The 16,584-nt window shown below is 45.2% G+C and overlaps 1 protein-coding gene across 2 annotated transcripts in view; it reads right to left on the minus strand.

Moving 5' to 3' along the window:
• Window positions 1–10,667, minus strand: part of GPR158 (G protein-coupled receptor 158) — a 205,424-nt gene extending 194,757 nt beyond the window's left edge. The window contains exon 1 of one of the 2 annotated variants that reach the window (XM_074574432.1): window positions 9,526–10,667. In XM_074574432.1, coding sequence (XP_074430533.1) covers window positions 9,526–10,394 — 869 coding nt within the window. In that variant the 5' untranslated portion in view covers window positions 10,395–10,667. The remainder of the gene's footprint in view (window positions 1–9,525) is intronic. The other variant, XM_074574431.1, reaches the window with a different exon arrangement.
• Window positions 10,668–16,584: the final 5,917 nt, after the last annotated feature.

Below are 16,584 nucleotides of genomic sequence, written 5' to 3' on the forward strand. Positions count from 1 at the left end.
CATCATGATGGTACAAGACTTTTTGGTACAAGACTTACTGCATTCATTTGGGATGCTTTGCCATTTTAAAAATCTCCACCATCTCAGACTTGTACCCCACCATTATTACACAAAGACTACACCTATATATACATGATATATTTCCGAAATTCATCTGTGATTAATACAGCAGCTGGCACAACCTGTTTAGCCACCCACACTTTCAGTTATTTTTGATTCAGCATTCAGAAAATAGAACATATGGAAGAACACATCCTCCTAGAATGTATACAGACCAGCTGCCTGTAAATGTGATATTTATTGAACTAACTGGGAATACTGCAGCTCTGCTATCTTGATAGAAGCCATCAAGACATATCAGTGGTATAAGAGTAAACTCATCAGCATAACACATTCATCCACACTGACAACACTGCCTGGCTGAACCCAAGCCACAGTAATAAGTTAATAACAATATTACCGGTAATTGTGGACCATCTGGCAAGTAAGTATATTTTGTTAATCTCCTTATAACAATAAATATTTGGATTTCGCCACAATGTTACTATCCTTACAGGAAAAAAGATACTTAAGGATTGCAAGTTCATGTTTAACATGTAGTTAAGAAAGAATTAGTTGAATTGTACAGAATACATAGTCATTGAAGAACGATGTCATCAAGGATTTTGTCAGGTCAGAGGTTTGATTTAAGAGGCTTTCATGTCTGTCTTAATTTCCAGTACCACTGTTTGTTGGCATGCTATTTGCCTTGAAATCTGTGCCAGAAATTGATTTAAGCTTATTTTTCCAACCTACTAGCTATTCTTGATAGTTTCAGTAGTTATAATATCTCATTGTAACAACATGTTGTAAAAATCTATATCTACAGAAGGATTTTTTTTTGCCTGTACTGTTACACCATTAAAAAAGCAGAAGGAACGTGTTCTCTTTCACCCAGCCAGCTTAAGCCAGGACTGCACAGAATAATAGCCTGCCAACATCTAAACGATGATAAATAATATCGTTGTCCTCTAGATCTTCAGAAGCTTTGTGGCACAGAGGTCATCACAGGCATTCAAAGTTTGTCTTCTAAGTTTGTACACTTATTTTTGTACCTGTAAGCACTGCAAGCAGCTATAATTAACGTATAAGGCATGGTTATCACAAACTGAAGCAGACATCATCCCCCAAATGTAAATGCCTGCCTAAATTATTGCTGCCGTATTCACTCACCCCTACATGCTGTCCTTCATAAGTCCTCCTTACCACAAAACAAGGAGATAAGAAAAACAAACTTTCTACAGCCATCCCAAATCTGCAAATGCCCATGCCTCTATATAAATACATACTGTAATTAGTACAGCCAATGTTTTTAGAGCAGATACTTTTTCTAACCATTCTCATTTTGGAGGTTGACACTTTCAAGAATATTCATTTTCAAACAGCGGATACTACCTGACACCTGAGGCTCCTTCAATGTACCATCAGCATCCAAAAAAAAAAAAAATCCTGTGTCAAATTCACTAGTGACTTTCAGCCATAAGTCTTATTGGGAATCAGCAGGTTCAAGTTGCTTTTGAAAGTTAAGATTTCAGATTCTGCATCAGTTAGACATTTTTAAAACTATTACCTCTTCATATCCAGCCAGATTCACAAAAAGCTACTGGGACATTACATACAACGTGATTTTGATCTGATCACCCAGTTACCACTAATTTCTTACTAATAGTACAGACTTACCCAATTCCTCAGCCATAGCATGACTGCTGCTTTTCAGCACACATTTTCACAGGAGAACCAGCTTTCAATAAAAATAAACTTAACTGAAGAGCAAGGTATAGTAGTGTGGGCACATGAATTAGGATTCACCTGCAAAGAAAATCCCTCTAGGCCATTTGGCACAGTACTATAAGGGCAGCATACTTAAAGCTGAATCCTCTGTTGTCTGAAGAATTATTTCAGATTTAAATCTGCCTTCAGATTTATGGCACACAGTGCTGCCTCTCTGGGGATTTCCCTGCAGTTTAGTCAGAGAGCTTCCTAGATACTTTGAGGGGTGGTGATTTTTTTTTTTTTTTGCTTGAGGATGTTCAACTTGCTGGTACAAAGATCACCTTGTATAGGAATGCAAGGTGTCAGTGATGGTGGGGTACCACTTACATTAGATTCTCCCTATAAAAAAAAGGCCTTAGAGACAAATTCAAGCCATTGAATAAGAAATCAGCATTTTTATTTTTTTTTTAAAATGCTCCCATTACTATCCATGGGGTCAAAGAGACAGGTGCAAAGAGAGGGCCTTAAGGAATAGTACAGAAAGCTATATAAAGAAAAAAAATGATATAAGAAACAAAAAAAGCTTTTGAATTAGAAGGATCCTACACAGAAGAGATGGTGTCAGCCTCACTATACCCAATCTTCTGACACTGAAGATTTGTTTAAAGGCAATAACAGAATTTTAAAACTGAAAAGTAAGTGGAAGTCAACATTAAAATAAAAAGGAAAATGGAGAGACATAAACCTAGGCAAGGAACATACAAAACTACAAAAACATAAGACAAAACCAAAAAGACATTTTTAGAAGCAGCGTGTTAAAAGCATAGGCTCCACTAATTAAAAGCTTTTAAAATACCTCAGAAAAAGGAAGCCTGAAGTAGAGTCTGTAAGGCCAACAGACCACCAAAATATCAAAAATGCTGGAGCAGAGTCAGCCTTTGCAGAAAACAAATTATTTTCACCACCGCACACTTTAGAGCCAGGCAGGTTCCATCCTTTGAGCCACTCTTGAGAGAATCAACATGACAAAAGTCAGCTTTCACATGCAGGCAGGTTAACAAGCTGGGCACCACAACTCTCCCTTCTTTGCAAAACACATTCACAAGCGACCGCAAATGGGCGACCCATGACATAATTTGCAGGTGACAAAAATACTCAGTATAACCCACAACTAAATCTGACTGACACAGAAGATGAATGAGCACTTTCCAAAGCGATTTTTTTTTTTAATCACAAGAACACAGGATCTCCCAAAAAATTTAGATTCGTGGAAAAAATTTAAAAAACAGAAAATAATTTCTTTTCTCAGACCAGTTCATAATTATATTACGGAATCTAATGCCAAACTACATTGCAGAAGACAAAAATGGGTTAAAAAGTGGACTAGAATCATGGACGTCAGTCTAATCCATACTTAATATCAACACTCATTCGGATAGAGTCTGAAATACAATTATTTTTTTTTATTGCTTATTATTTGTAAACGGGATATAACCAAGATAGGAGAATCTAGCACCTGCACTTATTTTTCTGTAAGTACCTTCGAGAAGCTGCTTTTGGAGAGGGGGCTAGCTAAGCCTTTCATCTGAACTAACACAGCCATGCTTTTGTTCTTATCTTTAGGAACATTTCTCTATCTCAGCCCAGGATCACGAACAGACAAAATAGGAGGTGACAGTCCTGGGGCTGGATCTCAGATAGTAAGGACTGTCACACATCCATTCCCTTCAAAAGCACTTTGATACCCTGCTGTGCTGGAAGCCTTGCCCAAGAGGGGTGAGGGTAGAGAACAGAGGAGTGGAAAAAGCAGTTTGACCCCAAAAGCTAGTTCCTTTTATTGCAACTTACCATGTGCTAGGTAAGCGTGTACATAAATGCAGCATGTGTTTCAATCCTCTCCTGGCCATATTTAACTTCTTCCTTCAAAGACCCACTTCTGTTTCTCCAATAGTGAAAGAAGCTGAATCATGCTTCTAAAAAAGAAATCCCTATTTATTATTCCTTTTGTTTCATCACCATCCAGTTTTCTATCCTTATCCATGACCTCATACAAAAAAGGCAGAGACATAATTGGTTGTCTACAGAATAATTAAAACATACTGGGGGTTTCTGTAAGCAGACAGTAAGTCATAGGATGATGTTTCTTTGTTCTCACCTCTTTTCAGGAATATAAATTTAAGACTTTCAGAAGTTCTACGAAATAAATTATTCCTTTTCATTTTTAAAATCTGTTCTAAATCCACCCACACCTTCAATCATGTTATATGGGCCAGGGCGTGTTATAGAAAAAATGTCAGCCTCACAATTTTAAAATATTTTCAGGATTATACAACTAATGTATCATGTCACAAAAAATGAGAAAGTCTCCCTAAACAGTTAAAATTAATTTTATTTCTTAGTTTACTACGGAGACTAAAGATAGTTTAGCAGGGAAGCTAAAAAAAAGGGGCTAAAGGAAAAAATTAAACCATATTTAAAGGAAAGAGTTACTAATTTTTACAAGTTTTTTACGTCTACATTTATGGTTATTTTGCCAAACAATTTAATAGCTGTGAAATATTTAGCAGAAGATGAAGTCACTTATATTCCCTAACAAATTAGTTATTTGTCATAGATAATTCTACATCCATGGTTTAATTTGCCTTCAATAATGTTTCCTTAACTAAGAGCCCCATTATGGCCTAACACTGGAGTGGTCCAAGTCATCGTTCCTGTACACAGGAAATCACTACGTTACACTGCCTTTAGGGAAGAAGCAGCTAAATTTAACTGTAAAATAAAGATTAATCTGTGCACTTTTCCAATAATTGAGAGAAGTAGCAAACGTCAGGAAGACAAAAAAAAAATATTAAGAAGTAACTTCACTCTGAAGTTTGGCTGAGTCAAGTGTTATCTGCAAATGCTCCAGAACACATCATCATTCAGGAAAAAAAAATAAATATTACTCAGCTTGCTGATTGTGCACCTTTCTGCCAAAACAGCCATTATTCCATTGCGTTCTTCCACTAGTCCTTAAAAAAAGGTTGCAAATACTGCCCCAGGTTTGGTGAAAAAACTACTTGATCTTGTTAGAACGTGGTAGGAGGGAAAAAAACAACATCCCCGTATCATAAAGATATTCTGACCTCCTAGATGAAAAATAGTGCGAGAGCAATGACCAGTTCCCAAAATGTTGACATATTACAACACATCATTGAAGAAAATGAGAACAGCACGCAAGAGAACATTTTGAACTGCAAAAGCAGCAATTCATTCATCAGAGTTTGGGGATAATTGATGTCATTGCACAAGGCTGAAACACCGCACATGAATCTGACTAACCACGTTCAAGAAATACTGGAACAAGACTTGAGAAGAGGGACCATGGCAACAGAGAGCTTATAACAGGAAACTAAAGAAAGCTGGTTTGTGCAGTCTAGTAAACAAAGGTGGAGAAGGGACTGCTGCCTATAAATAGGTCAGGGCAGTAAATACCAGCGAAAAGTGCCATTTCAGATAGAACCGCAGTTCTGGAACAGGAATAAATGGATGAGAACTGACTGTGGATAAATTTAGCTCAGAAATCAGAAGCAGCTATACAACTGTTAGGCCAGTGGACTGGAGAGCCAAGAGGAAAACCCACCTACTTTAAGATGGAGACTGGTCACCTGATGACATTAAGTGGGCTTGTGTCAGCAGGAGATTGACTTAGTAACCTGAGGAGGATTTTTTTTTTTTTTAATTTTTTTTGGTTTTTTTTTTTAAAGACTTTTATGTTCCTAGTAGCTGACTACTAGCACATCTTTCTTCCCAATCAAGGGGTCATCCTCCCAGCTGGCCTCCTAGACTGACAAAGCAATGAGAACCTCCCATTTCCTCTCCAGGGGCCAAGCAAGTACTTTTAGAGAAGGAAACGTACTCACAACATGCTGCTTCTCACACGTTCCCACTTCCTCAGTAGAGCTGCAAAGAGAGCAGCTGGATCACCATGTGCCATGGAATACGGTTCATTCTCATCATGTAGTAAGAAGCAGCAGAGGAGGGTCACAGAAGATCAGTGACAAACACTACCATGCTCTACCCTCTGCAGCACTAGAGTTGTAGACTGATTAGGCACATTAGACAGTGAATGCTAGCTGCAAACTGCATCAACTTAGACTTTTTAAGCAAGGAGAATGGAATGGTTAATACCACCAAGTGATTACTTCTATTATCTGCAGACCCTTATTTCTGAATTACCTGCTCTGGCAGGGTGGTTAGACTAGATGATCTCCAGAGGTCCCTTCCAACCCTACGATTCTGTGAATGAGAGCCTACACTGGATTTTGTTCGCAGGTGGGAACGCTCTCTCCCTGCACTTTGGGCAGACCAAAGGCCAGTGAATGCAGACAACAAAACACCAGCAAGCACTGCTGTGAAGCTGCAGACAGTCAGTGCCACTAGCTTAGCATTGCACTGGGCTAACATGGTCCCCCTGGGCCCGGACAGCTTCTGGTACATTTATCAGCCCAATCAGGTTGTCTGGTTTCTCCACTTCATCTCAGCACTGGCAAGACGACTTGAACAACCAAATTCTCTCACCTTCCTTAGCCTTTGCTGTGGACAGTTTGGCTGTCGTCTCTTAGGAAGAAAAGGGGGGGTGAAATTAAAGACAGATAGCAAGCTGCTTGTGAGAGTCCTCCACCTGTAACACTCACTTCCTCTGGCAGAAGGCACCATAACCCTTCACAACATGAAGAACAAAGCTTTTTTTTTTTGCTGCACTTTCAGAATGTCATTGACAACATCGCAGTAGTAGCGTGTACTGAACATAACCAGTAGTAATTATTAGTATTGCCTTCATTAAACTCTTTGCATTGCGACACCACATGACTTACCCATCTGTTACTGCAAGAGAAGAGATACCAAGAAGTGGGAGCAACGGCTTTTCCTTCTGTAATCTGAAAGAACTCTCTTCCATGGAGATAATGTGTTCCCAAATGTCTCTTACCCTAATGTACCATGCCATAAACCTAATGTCAGCAGAAAAGAAAGCACATAAACTGCTAGAAGAATATTAAAGGGGCATACACTAAATTACCATCGATGACCGCATACCAGACTATTAAGTGTAAAGAGCATGTAAACTGACCCATTAACATCTTCCTAACAGATGGTTCAGAGACACTTTGTTGGGAGAACCAGTGTAGCTTTCCCAAAAGATGAAGGTTAATACATAGTAATACATACTGCTTTTTACCATATGGGCCTTAAACAGGAATTTGAAGTTAAACCATTGCGTCGCTCAAAGACAGATGGTGAGGGGAAATAAAGCTTATTTCAAGAGGCACATTATAGTAATTGATACTAGTGTTCTAATAACTACATTAGATTTTATACTACATGCTTATACTTTAAACCATTTCTTAAGAACTCACACTAAGGCTGTGTACCTATCAAATATAGGAAATACTGTGCAAATATTAAGACATCCCACAAGTCTTGAGAGAAGTGTATTTTGTTTATAGTATGTCCTATGTAGCTGCAGAGTTACTTTTTCAATATGCCAAATACTAAGCTTTTATTAGAAGCCCCTCTTTCATGTAACATACCTCAGACTAGGAGCACAAGAACTATCATTTAGCCTTGCCAGAATACATGCGTGTGTGTGTATATTTATATACACAGAATGTGTGTGTACATTTATACATATATATATAAAAAAAATGTACTTCTTCCACCTGCTTCCTGACATAGTTACCAAAAGCTTACTGACCCATTTTCTTAGAAACGTGCACCAACTCATCTCTGGTTTTAATACAACAAAACTTTGTTAGTTTTGTCCTAACTGTTCAGTACAACAGCAACACAACACTTTGAACTTCCAAAGCATACCCCATGGCAAGATCTTCTAAATAAGAAGTTCTCCAAGCTTAGATGTGCTTAATGGATGCCCTTCGAAATATCAGAGTTACAACAGACTATTTTATTTCTTCAACTGAAGAGACTCCCACATGGTAAATAGAGGCTAGGAAGATGAGGAAGTGAAGGGAGGGCTTTGTACTGCACCCAGGAGGACCTCTACTGGTTGCCTTCCTTGGTTGGCCAGGGTTACTCCAAAACAGACCTGGTGTATTCTGCACACCAGAGCTACCACAGCAGAAACCTACACCGTGGAGATGCTTCCTGGCATCACAGGATCTTGGCACAGAGCTGAGATTGAAGCTTTACACTCTTTTAGTTAAGAGACATGTTTTTTCTCTTCACTGAAGTCAAGATTGAAGCTTCTTTGAGTTAAATTTTATATCAAGATCCAAATTCTCAGATAGCTGGTTACTGGCTGCCACCCCCAGCCTGGTGGTTCTTCAAGTTATGTGAACCTCTATCCCCAACAAGAGAATATAAGCCCACGCTAGCTTTTCATCTGCATCCTGAAGTTCACCAAGTGTGAAACACTGCATTTCTGAACTTTTCTGGCCCTTCTGCTAAGGTCCAGAAGAGCTCTCCGGTAGAGCTATTCTTGGGTTTTGGTCTTCAGAGGAATTCAGCAACAAACAGCCTGCAGATGAGCTCATTTTACCTTAACCCTGCCAGCCTCATAAGTGTGAAAATTTCAGGGGGAAAAAATAAAAAAATAATTCAATAGCAAAATAAGCAGCCACTTTCCATTCAACAGATTTTTATTTTTTTCCCCAAGGATGCATAACTGCATTCATACCTATTCGAAGACTGTGGATTTCAGACTAAGCCAAGAAAACCAGTGTTCACAAACGCTATTGCCTCGCCACCTAGGTGTGGCAAAAATCTTTTCGGTGTCTGCTGTGTTCTTGTCTATCTTTACCCACTACTGATCCACAGCACAAAGCAAATGCTGTGCTCCTCTCCCACCCCCGACAAATGCCAGCTGCTTCTGGGCAGTGGGCATTCCCCAAGGGATAGAGTTACCCGTCAGCCCCACCACAAAACCAGTGCCAGTGGGAAAAACTGGCATCCCACACACCGCAGGTTGCTCTTGCGCTTTTGGAGAGATCCCTCTTTGCTGTCAAAATACAAGGACACAAGAATGGGCCTTTTTATATCTTACTCCCCGCTAGTTGCAGCCCAGTGGCAGAGTCCTGGGAGTAACAGCAATAAAAAAAAATAAGCAATTCTTTACATATGCCAGGTATCAGCTACACAGCTATGTAACTGGGGGGTGTCCCAATGAAAGCTTTCCTACTGCCAGTTCAGGTTGTAGTCACATGCACTACGACAGAACTGCAGCCACAAACACTTATTTACCTAAAAACATGCTGGCCACTGACCAGGCTTGAGCACCCCACAGTGGATGTGCCCTGGAGACCAGAAATTGCAATTTACCAGCGTAACGATGCTGTCTCCCAGCTAGTTAAAAGTCATAGCCAGGGTCAAGCTAGGTTTAATCATGCAGTGCAGTAAGAATTAACACCTCGGTAAACATCTTCCTCTTGCAGGCAGAAATAAGCTACAACTGGCAACTGCTGCTCTCCTCTCCCCACCAGAAGCACACCAGGAACGTATCCCACATGCACGCCTATCCCAGTGGGAGCACGGAAAGCAAACCCTGTCAAACAGATGGAGATGAAAGCGATTCTTTTACTGAGCAACAGCTCCCTGAGGCACACAAAGGTAGAGCTCAACAGGAAGGCCTGAGGTTGCTCTGCAGCGTGACCCAGCAGCCCATCTGGCAAGGGTGGACCAGAGACACAGCATGCCCTTCCCCAGGACTGGGGAAGAACCAAAATCCCATCCTACCCCCTTCTCGATAGAAAGCAAGCAGAGGAACACTCCTCCTACCTGAACTCGGGGTGGAGGTTTGGCCGCAACCCATAGAAAGCTGCTGAGAGAGTCACTAGCCAGCCGGGTTTGTAATTCCCATTCTCACACTCCAGGTAAGGCAAGGACCACCTGATGTGGTTCTTATCAGCAGTGAAGCTCTCCCGCCTCTTCCAGCTGTTCTCCAAAGTTTTAGGGCCGGTGTTTAAGACCTTCCTGTGCAAATGTGGCCTCCACTTGCGCTTCAAGCTGTGGAACCACTCTGTCTCCACAGAGGCGTTGGCCAGACGATGAGCCGACGAGGACAAGTCCTGCAGGAGGACCTGGCTCTCATGCCTGCTGGCCTGGAGGAAAACCTGGGGGGTGGAGAAAGGCTCCGTGCTGAAAGTGATAGCTGCCCTGGAGATGTTGGGGTCCCCCTCCAGGAGGCTCCTGATCAAGGCGCGGTACCACTCCATGTCCTCCTGCAAGTTCTGCTCCCGCGACTTATTGCTCTGGAGGATCACGTTGAGGAAGTTGGTGGCGTGGGTGAGGGTGTCCAGGGCGCCGTGCAGGGAGGGGTGCGAGGTGAAGCGCGACTTGCCGGCGAGGCTGGCCAGCTCGTACCGCCCGGAGCAGTTGGCACGCCGCAGCTCCCGGGAGTCGCCCGTGTAGAGGAACGAGGCCACGTCCTGGGGCACCTCCTCGGCGAGCCGCTGCGCCAAGATGGTGCTCTCCGTAGAGCGGCTCCGCGGGGCCGGCGCAGACTCCCGGCTCTTGATGTGGTTGTAAATCGGCTGCCGCCCTCCGAGCGCCCGCTCCCGGCCGCGCACCGCCTGCCCTTGGCCGCCGGCGGCCCCGAGCCCCCGAGGGGCGAGGAGCAAGAGGAGAAGGAGCCGGAGCAGAGCCATGTCCCCCAGCGCTCCCAGTCGCGCCGGCACGGCGGAGCGGCTGAAGACGGACTGCGCGCAGGCGGCCGCGGCGCAGGGGCAGGAACGCGCAGGGGCGGCCGAGCTGCAGCGGGACGGGAAACGGCCCCCGGCCCGCGAGTCACCTGTGGCGGCGGCGCCGCCCGCGCCTTCCCCAGCGCGGGGTGCCGCGCAGCCCCACCGCCGGCGCGGAGCGGCCGCCAGCCCCTCCGGCGACGGCAGCAAGCCCGGCTGCGCCTCCTCCCGCCGCGGCCACCGCGCTCACTGAGCTGCTGCCCGGCGCAGCGCGCAGGGGCGGCGGCGCCCGCGCCCGGCGCAGCGGCGGGTCCCCCCGCGGCGCCCCGCCGCCGCTGCCGCCCGCGCTCCACCGCTCCGCATCCTTCGGGCGCCGCTGCCGGAGAGAAGGGCGGGGGGGGTGGCCGCGGCGCGGGACTACCACTTGCTGCGGGGATCGGCGGGGTGCCCACGGGCGGCCGCTCAGCTCTCCGAGTGAGGACCGCCGGTTCTAGGAGGCTGCTCACCGGGCGACCCCGCACCGCCCGGCACCCCTTCCCCGCCAGCCCTTATAGGTGTACGCCAGGCAGCTGCCGCCCTGTGTGGCCGCCTCGCCTGTCAGTCAGCCGGCAGCCATTCACGGGGCAGGAGGACGGCGCCGTGCGGAGCGGAGGGAGGCGGTGCTGCCGCCGCCGAGAGGCGTCGAGGCACCTCGCTGCACCTGCCGCCGGCTCGGCCCGGGGCGGAGGCCGGGGGGTGGCCGCCCGCCGCACCCGCACTCGCTCCGCTCTCCTCTCGGCCGAAGCGGGGGTGGCGGCCGGGACTCGGCCCCGCGGCGGCTCCGCCGGCCGGTGCGCGGGGCTCGCCCGGGGAGGGAAACAGCGACACCTGCTGGCCGGGCGTGGAGCCGCGCCGGGGGCGGTCGGGCGGGAAGCGGCGGGCAGCGGCCGTTGGGGCTGAGGGCTGAGGGCGGGCGCCGGGTGTCGAAGGTATCGCCTCTCCCACCCTGCTGTGAGGGGAGCGGGAGAAGCCTGGCGCCACCGAGGAGAGCGGCTACGGCGAGATCCGCAGAGCGTGGGCTGATGGCTGTCAGGGCTGCCTGCCGCCCTGAGGAACGCACCCTTGCCTACAGCGGTGGGTGGGTGCCGGCGGAGACACAGGCCAGCTCCCCGGCTTCCCCCGGGGCGCCTGGGGCTACCGCGCAGCCGCCCGGTAGGGAAGAGGGAGCCTTTTGGCAGAGAGCACAGCGTTTGGGTGGGAATGGACAACTTTGTCTTCTTGGGGCCCACAGAAGAGCTGCATGAGCTGCACGCACCCCGGCCTCCTCGGGTGGGCTGCCCCATGGGTGCATCCCGCCTCATGCATGCCCCAGCATGGCCCAGACACAGGGTGCATCCTGCCATAATGGGAACTGAGCTGCCTCCCTCTTCCTTCAACTACAGTGGCTGGTTGGTTATATTTCTGTAACTATAATCTTTCCTCCTCTTTTTTTCCTTGGCGTTTTATCCATCACCTGTCTTTTAACTCCACGATGCTAATTCCTACTGCTGTCTTCACAACTAAGCCCTTAATCCAGTGGCTTCCGACGCTGACATGCTGAGGACTTGCGTGGAGCCGGAGCAACATGGGCCGATCACCAGGCTTTCCTCCTGCTCTGCTGAAACAGTCTTTGGAAATGCCCAAATGCGTTGAAGATGTAGTTAGGATTTTCCACACAAGCCATCAGTTGTAGGCCCATTATGCTCAGTAATCAGCATCTAGTTCAGCAAAGCATTTAAGCATGTTTAACTGTGCGTTTTCTTTGGCGGTATTCACTTGCTCAGTATCTTACTGTTGGATGAAGGGTTTGTGGCAGGAGGCAGTTAGAAAAGGGTGAATTTTAGAGGAGATGGTCCACAACAAGATCTCCTAATTACAATTCATTCCCTTCTGGTTTATTATAAAACTCCCTCTTGGAATTCAAAAGTGCAGATGAAAAGAGTAGTAAAAAGAGGATCCTTTTTTTCTTTCTCCCACACACACATGTGCATGCACATCCTATAAGGAGCAGATTTCAGTCATGCAGAATATGTGATCTAATTTTAAACCACTGACAAGATATATCTGCTCCTTAAAGTATACTCTTATTTTAGAATTATTTGAAACTATACTTAAAGGAATAGTCATTCTAATATAGCTAAGTGTAAAATACATTTGCAGTCCGTATATCCTAGTGATGTAATGCACTCTATCTTTGCCTGCGGTCACCTTTAATAATTATAATATCACATGTGGATAAGAGACAAAGTTATAAATACTTTTTTTTTCTTGTTGCATGCAGTTGAAGAGGATATTCACTGCTTAAGAATAATTTACTTGTACTGAACTTTCCCTCAAGTGAATAGCCTGTGAGATTATTTTGAAACCACATAAACAGAGCAAGTCAGAAGCTGGTATTTACAGTTTAGCACAGCACAGGGAGTCTGTGCTTCCAAGTCTGCATTGAACAAATACCTAAAGATACATCGTTTGCTGTGGATAAGTGAGAACCGGAGCTTTTGACAGGAGCAGCTGTCGGGACTGAGCTAAGCTAACATGGGATCAGCTACATGGGGAGTTATCAACGGCAACATAAATAAACAAGCACTTTTTTAGTGGTGCGCCTGTGCTGAGTCTCTTTACCGACTGTCAGGGACTGGTCTAAAGGAAAGGTCAGTTCCCTGGTGGGGATTCGCTTCCCCTACTGTAGCCTGACTATTAATACCTACCTAAATTGCACTTGGGCTGCTAAATGGCCACCTTCACACATTCTCAGGATAATCAAATATCCCTTTAATGTACTTGCATAGTAAGTTCCTTCTGTTTCCTGATCTCCTCATAGTCCTTCCAAATACCCTTCTCCAGTAGCACCCACCACTCCCCACCCACCCCCTTGTCCTTCACTAACACCGCCGGAAGCTCTTGTTCTTAACCCAAAGGTTTGTGCCAGGAGCAAAGACCCCAATGGTTTAGGGCAAAGCTCCAGCTGCTGGAAATCTCTCCCTTATCTCCGAGATAGAAGGCTCTCTTTTTCCTGTCTCACCGGTTGGTTCTGTGTTTGTGCTCTCCGCGCTGCCGAGTCAGAGGGAGAGGATGAGAGGTTAGCTGCAGGACTTTCTCATTAAGGGTGCTGGGTCGCTTGTTCAGTCTTGTACAGCTGCAACACAAGAGGGTTCAAAGAGCCTTTCTTTATGCTGTAGGTCTTCCTCCTGCAGTCCATTCAGACCGGCTCCCGAACAGCCGTTGTGTACTGCCAGGTCCAAAATGAGACACAAACGGATTTTAAGCTGTTGCAAATGTGCATCTCCTTATGGCTTTGTAAAAACTATGCTGCGGGTCCCAAAGCCTACCATTCGTTGCCCAGATCCAGGGAACTGCAACATGGAAAGATAGTATCCTCTTAGAATAAAGAAATCCACCAAATATTTTATTTACGTGATCTTACTAAGGATTGGAAGAGATGTAGCAAACTTTGATCATTGTATTTTTATTTTAATATTAAAATGCCCTGATGATTCTGGTCAGTCATTTGTAATCAGTTGACTGTGTTGAAAATCTGTTCAGCTGTGACCGGTACGATGTGAAAATGGACTGGGAGTCCCTGGGACACAAGATTACTGTGATTGAATAATGTTCCCTCTCTTTCTGCCTCAGTTTTACCAGAGGTGCTGCTTCAAGCCATCCACCAGCGAGGAATCAGGAGGCATCTGACCACTGTCCGGCATATTTCTGAGTTGTTACGACTATCGCAATTGCTGCCTGCAAAGTACCTGTACACGAAGGCTCTCCGTCAATTATATTACCTATCCGTCCAGAAGTCTGCATTCAGATGTTGCATGAGCTCAACCTGAGTCTAATTACAGTGTAGAAAAAATAGCAGTGCAAAATGTTAGCAGTTTTTAACAGACTCGAGTCAGTGTAACCTACTTTCTCCAAATATGGCCTATGCAAAAAGACCTTGGTTCATCTCAACTATTTGAAAGGCTAGAAGCATCGGAATTATTGCATTGTTAAAACCAATTGGAACAAAGGAAAGACTGTTGTGACTACAAAGTGTATTTAAAGACTCATTTATTAATTTTTGTCCTACGTTAATTAGGTGATATACAGAGTATACTCATTAAGAGTAAGTGCTAAAACTTTGAGAATGACGCGTTGTATTTCTTTCACAAAACAGAAACAAAATGTTTATCACAATCATTGCTTATGGTATTCAAACACACAGGAAAAATAAAGTGTGTTTAAAATAAAAGTACTCTTATCTCGATTACCTAAAGAAATAACATTTCTGCAGTCATATTTTTGTCTGTCTGGTGAGTCCCCTCTCTCTGCCAATAACTTCTGATCTCATGAGTTCATTTCAGCAGTTTGACAGCAGTGCGAAGGTCTCAAAGCTTCTACAAGCTTCTACAAATATTGGGGAACTCACAGCTGGATCAAAGAAAGCAGCTCACATTCATTCTCATGCTGGGGGAAAAGCTGCAGAGTGAGTTCAAGAGTTACACCGTCTCTTTGGTCTTTCAGCACAAGAAGGACATGGACCTGTTGGAGCAGGTCCAGAGGGGAGCCATGAGGATGATCCGAGGGCTGGAGCACCTCTCCTATGAAGACAGGCTGAGATAGCTGGGATTTTTCAGCCTGGAGTAGAGAAGGCTCCGGGGAGACCTTATAGCAGCCTTCCAGTACCTGAAGGGGGCCTACAGGAAAGCTGGGGAGGGGCTGTTTGCAAGGGCATGTAGCGACAGGACGAGGGGCAATGGTTTTAAACTAGAGCAGGGTAGGTTTAGATTAGACATTAGGAAGAAGTTCTTTACAATGAGGGTGGTGAGACACTGGAACAGGTTGCCCAGAAAGGTGGTGAAGGCCCCATCCCTGGAGACATTCAAGGCCAGGCTTGATGAGGCTCTGAGCAACCTGATCTAGTTGAAGATGTCCCTGCTTACTGCAGGGGGGTTGGACTAGATGACCTTTAAACGTCCCTTCCAACAGAACACATTCTATGATTCTATGATTCGTTTGTCCCCTCATATTGGCCAATAAGTGTAAACATACCCCAAAACAACTGGAGCATTTGCTGCTGCCTCCCTACCCAACAGATAGGGAACAGTGGAGGGGAACTCTGAAAGTCAAGGGATAGCTGGTGGCACTGTTGGTGGCAGGCACAATGCCACAAGGCTTTAATATACAATGCAAAGAATACACGGGGGCTGGGGGAGGTGCTGGGTTTATTGCAGCAGAGGGCAAGAGTGGTAGTGAACACAAATCCATTGGAAACCAGGCTTCGTTAGTTCTCTTGTTTCCTCTCAGAAACAAACTCAAACCATCACCAAAGTATTTCAGAGAAAAAAGAAAACAAAAACAAAAAAAAGGAAAAAAAGCCCAAAAAAACCCAACAACCAATAAATATGAAATAGCCAAAATGCAGAGTACAAAAGTTCTTACTTAGAAGCTGATGGAAGAAGCAGCAAGAGCCTACTTGTCAATTAATGTGCAGTTACAGTGAGAAGTTCAAACTCACCGGATATTTTCTTAGAACCATTAGGACAGGAGGAATCTCAGAGGTTTCCCAGCACAGCACTCCTGCACTGCGGCAGGATTATGTACAGCACGACTGTTTCTGGCAGGAGTTTATCTACCTTTTTCTCAGAGAACTTCCTGTCAGGTAGACTCCACAGCCATCCTAACTACCTTGTTCCAGGTTTCATGGCCTTAGCACCAAGTGTAGGGTGAGGGGGTTCCCTAAAATACCAAAGTCGCCTTTACTTTCTTTGATCCTTTGCTTTCTTCTTTTCAGAGCGCAATCACCATAAACCAGTACCTGCCTGCAAAAGACCACTTTGACTTCTGTTTTTCTTTCTCTGGGCTAAATTAATCGATTTTCTTAACAGGCTATGCTTTCTAAAACTGTTGTTGGTCCCACTGTTCTCTTCTTGACTGTCCATTTTGTGAGCCTGTTTCTTGGGTGTCCCAGACAAGGTCTCCTGCTATGCATCTTCTGCAGGTTATGTAAAATTCTCTTTTAATACACCCCACATTGCGGACTGCCTGCTTTTTCACCTTCACCACAGTATTCACCACTACTTGAGTCTGTAATGCTATGTAATCCTCATAACCTTTCAAAACATATTGCTTCCTAGTTATCCATTATCTGCTTTTATTT

Source organism: Larus michahellis, chromosome 2 (assembly GCF_964199755.1).
Source record: "Larus michahellis chromosome 2, bLarMic1.1, whole genome shotgun sequence".
Lineage (NCBI taxonomy): Eukaryota > Metazoa > Chordata > Aves > Charadriiformes > Laridae > Larus > Larus michahellis.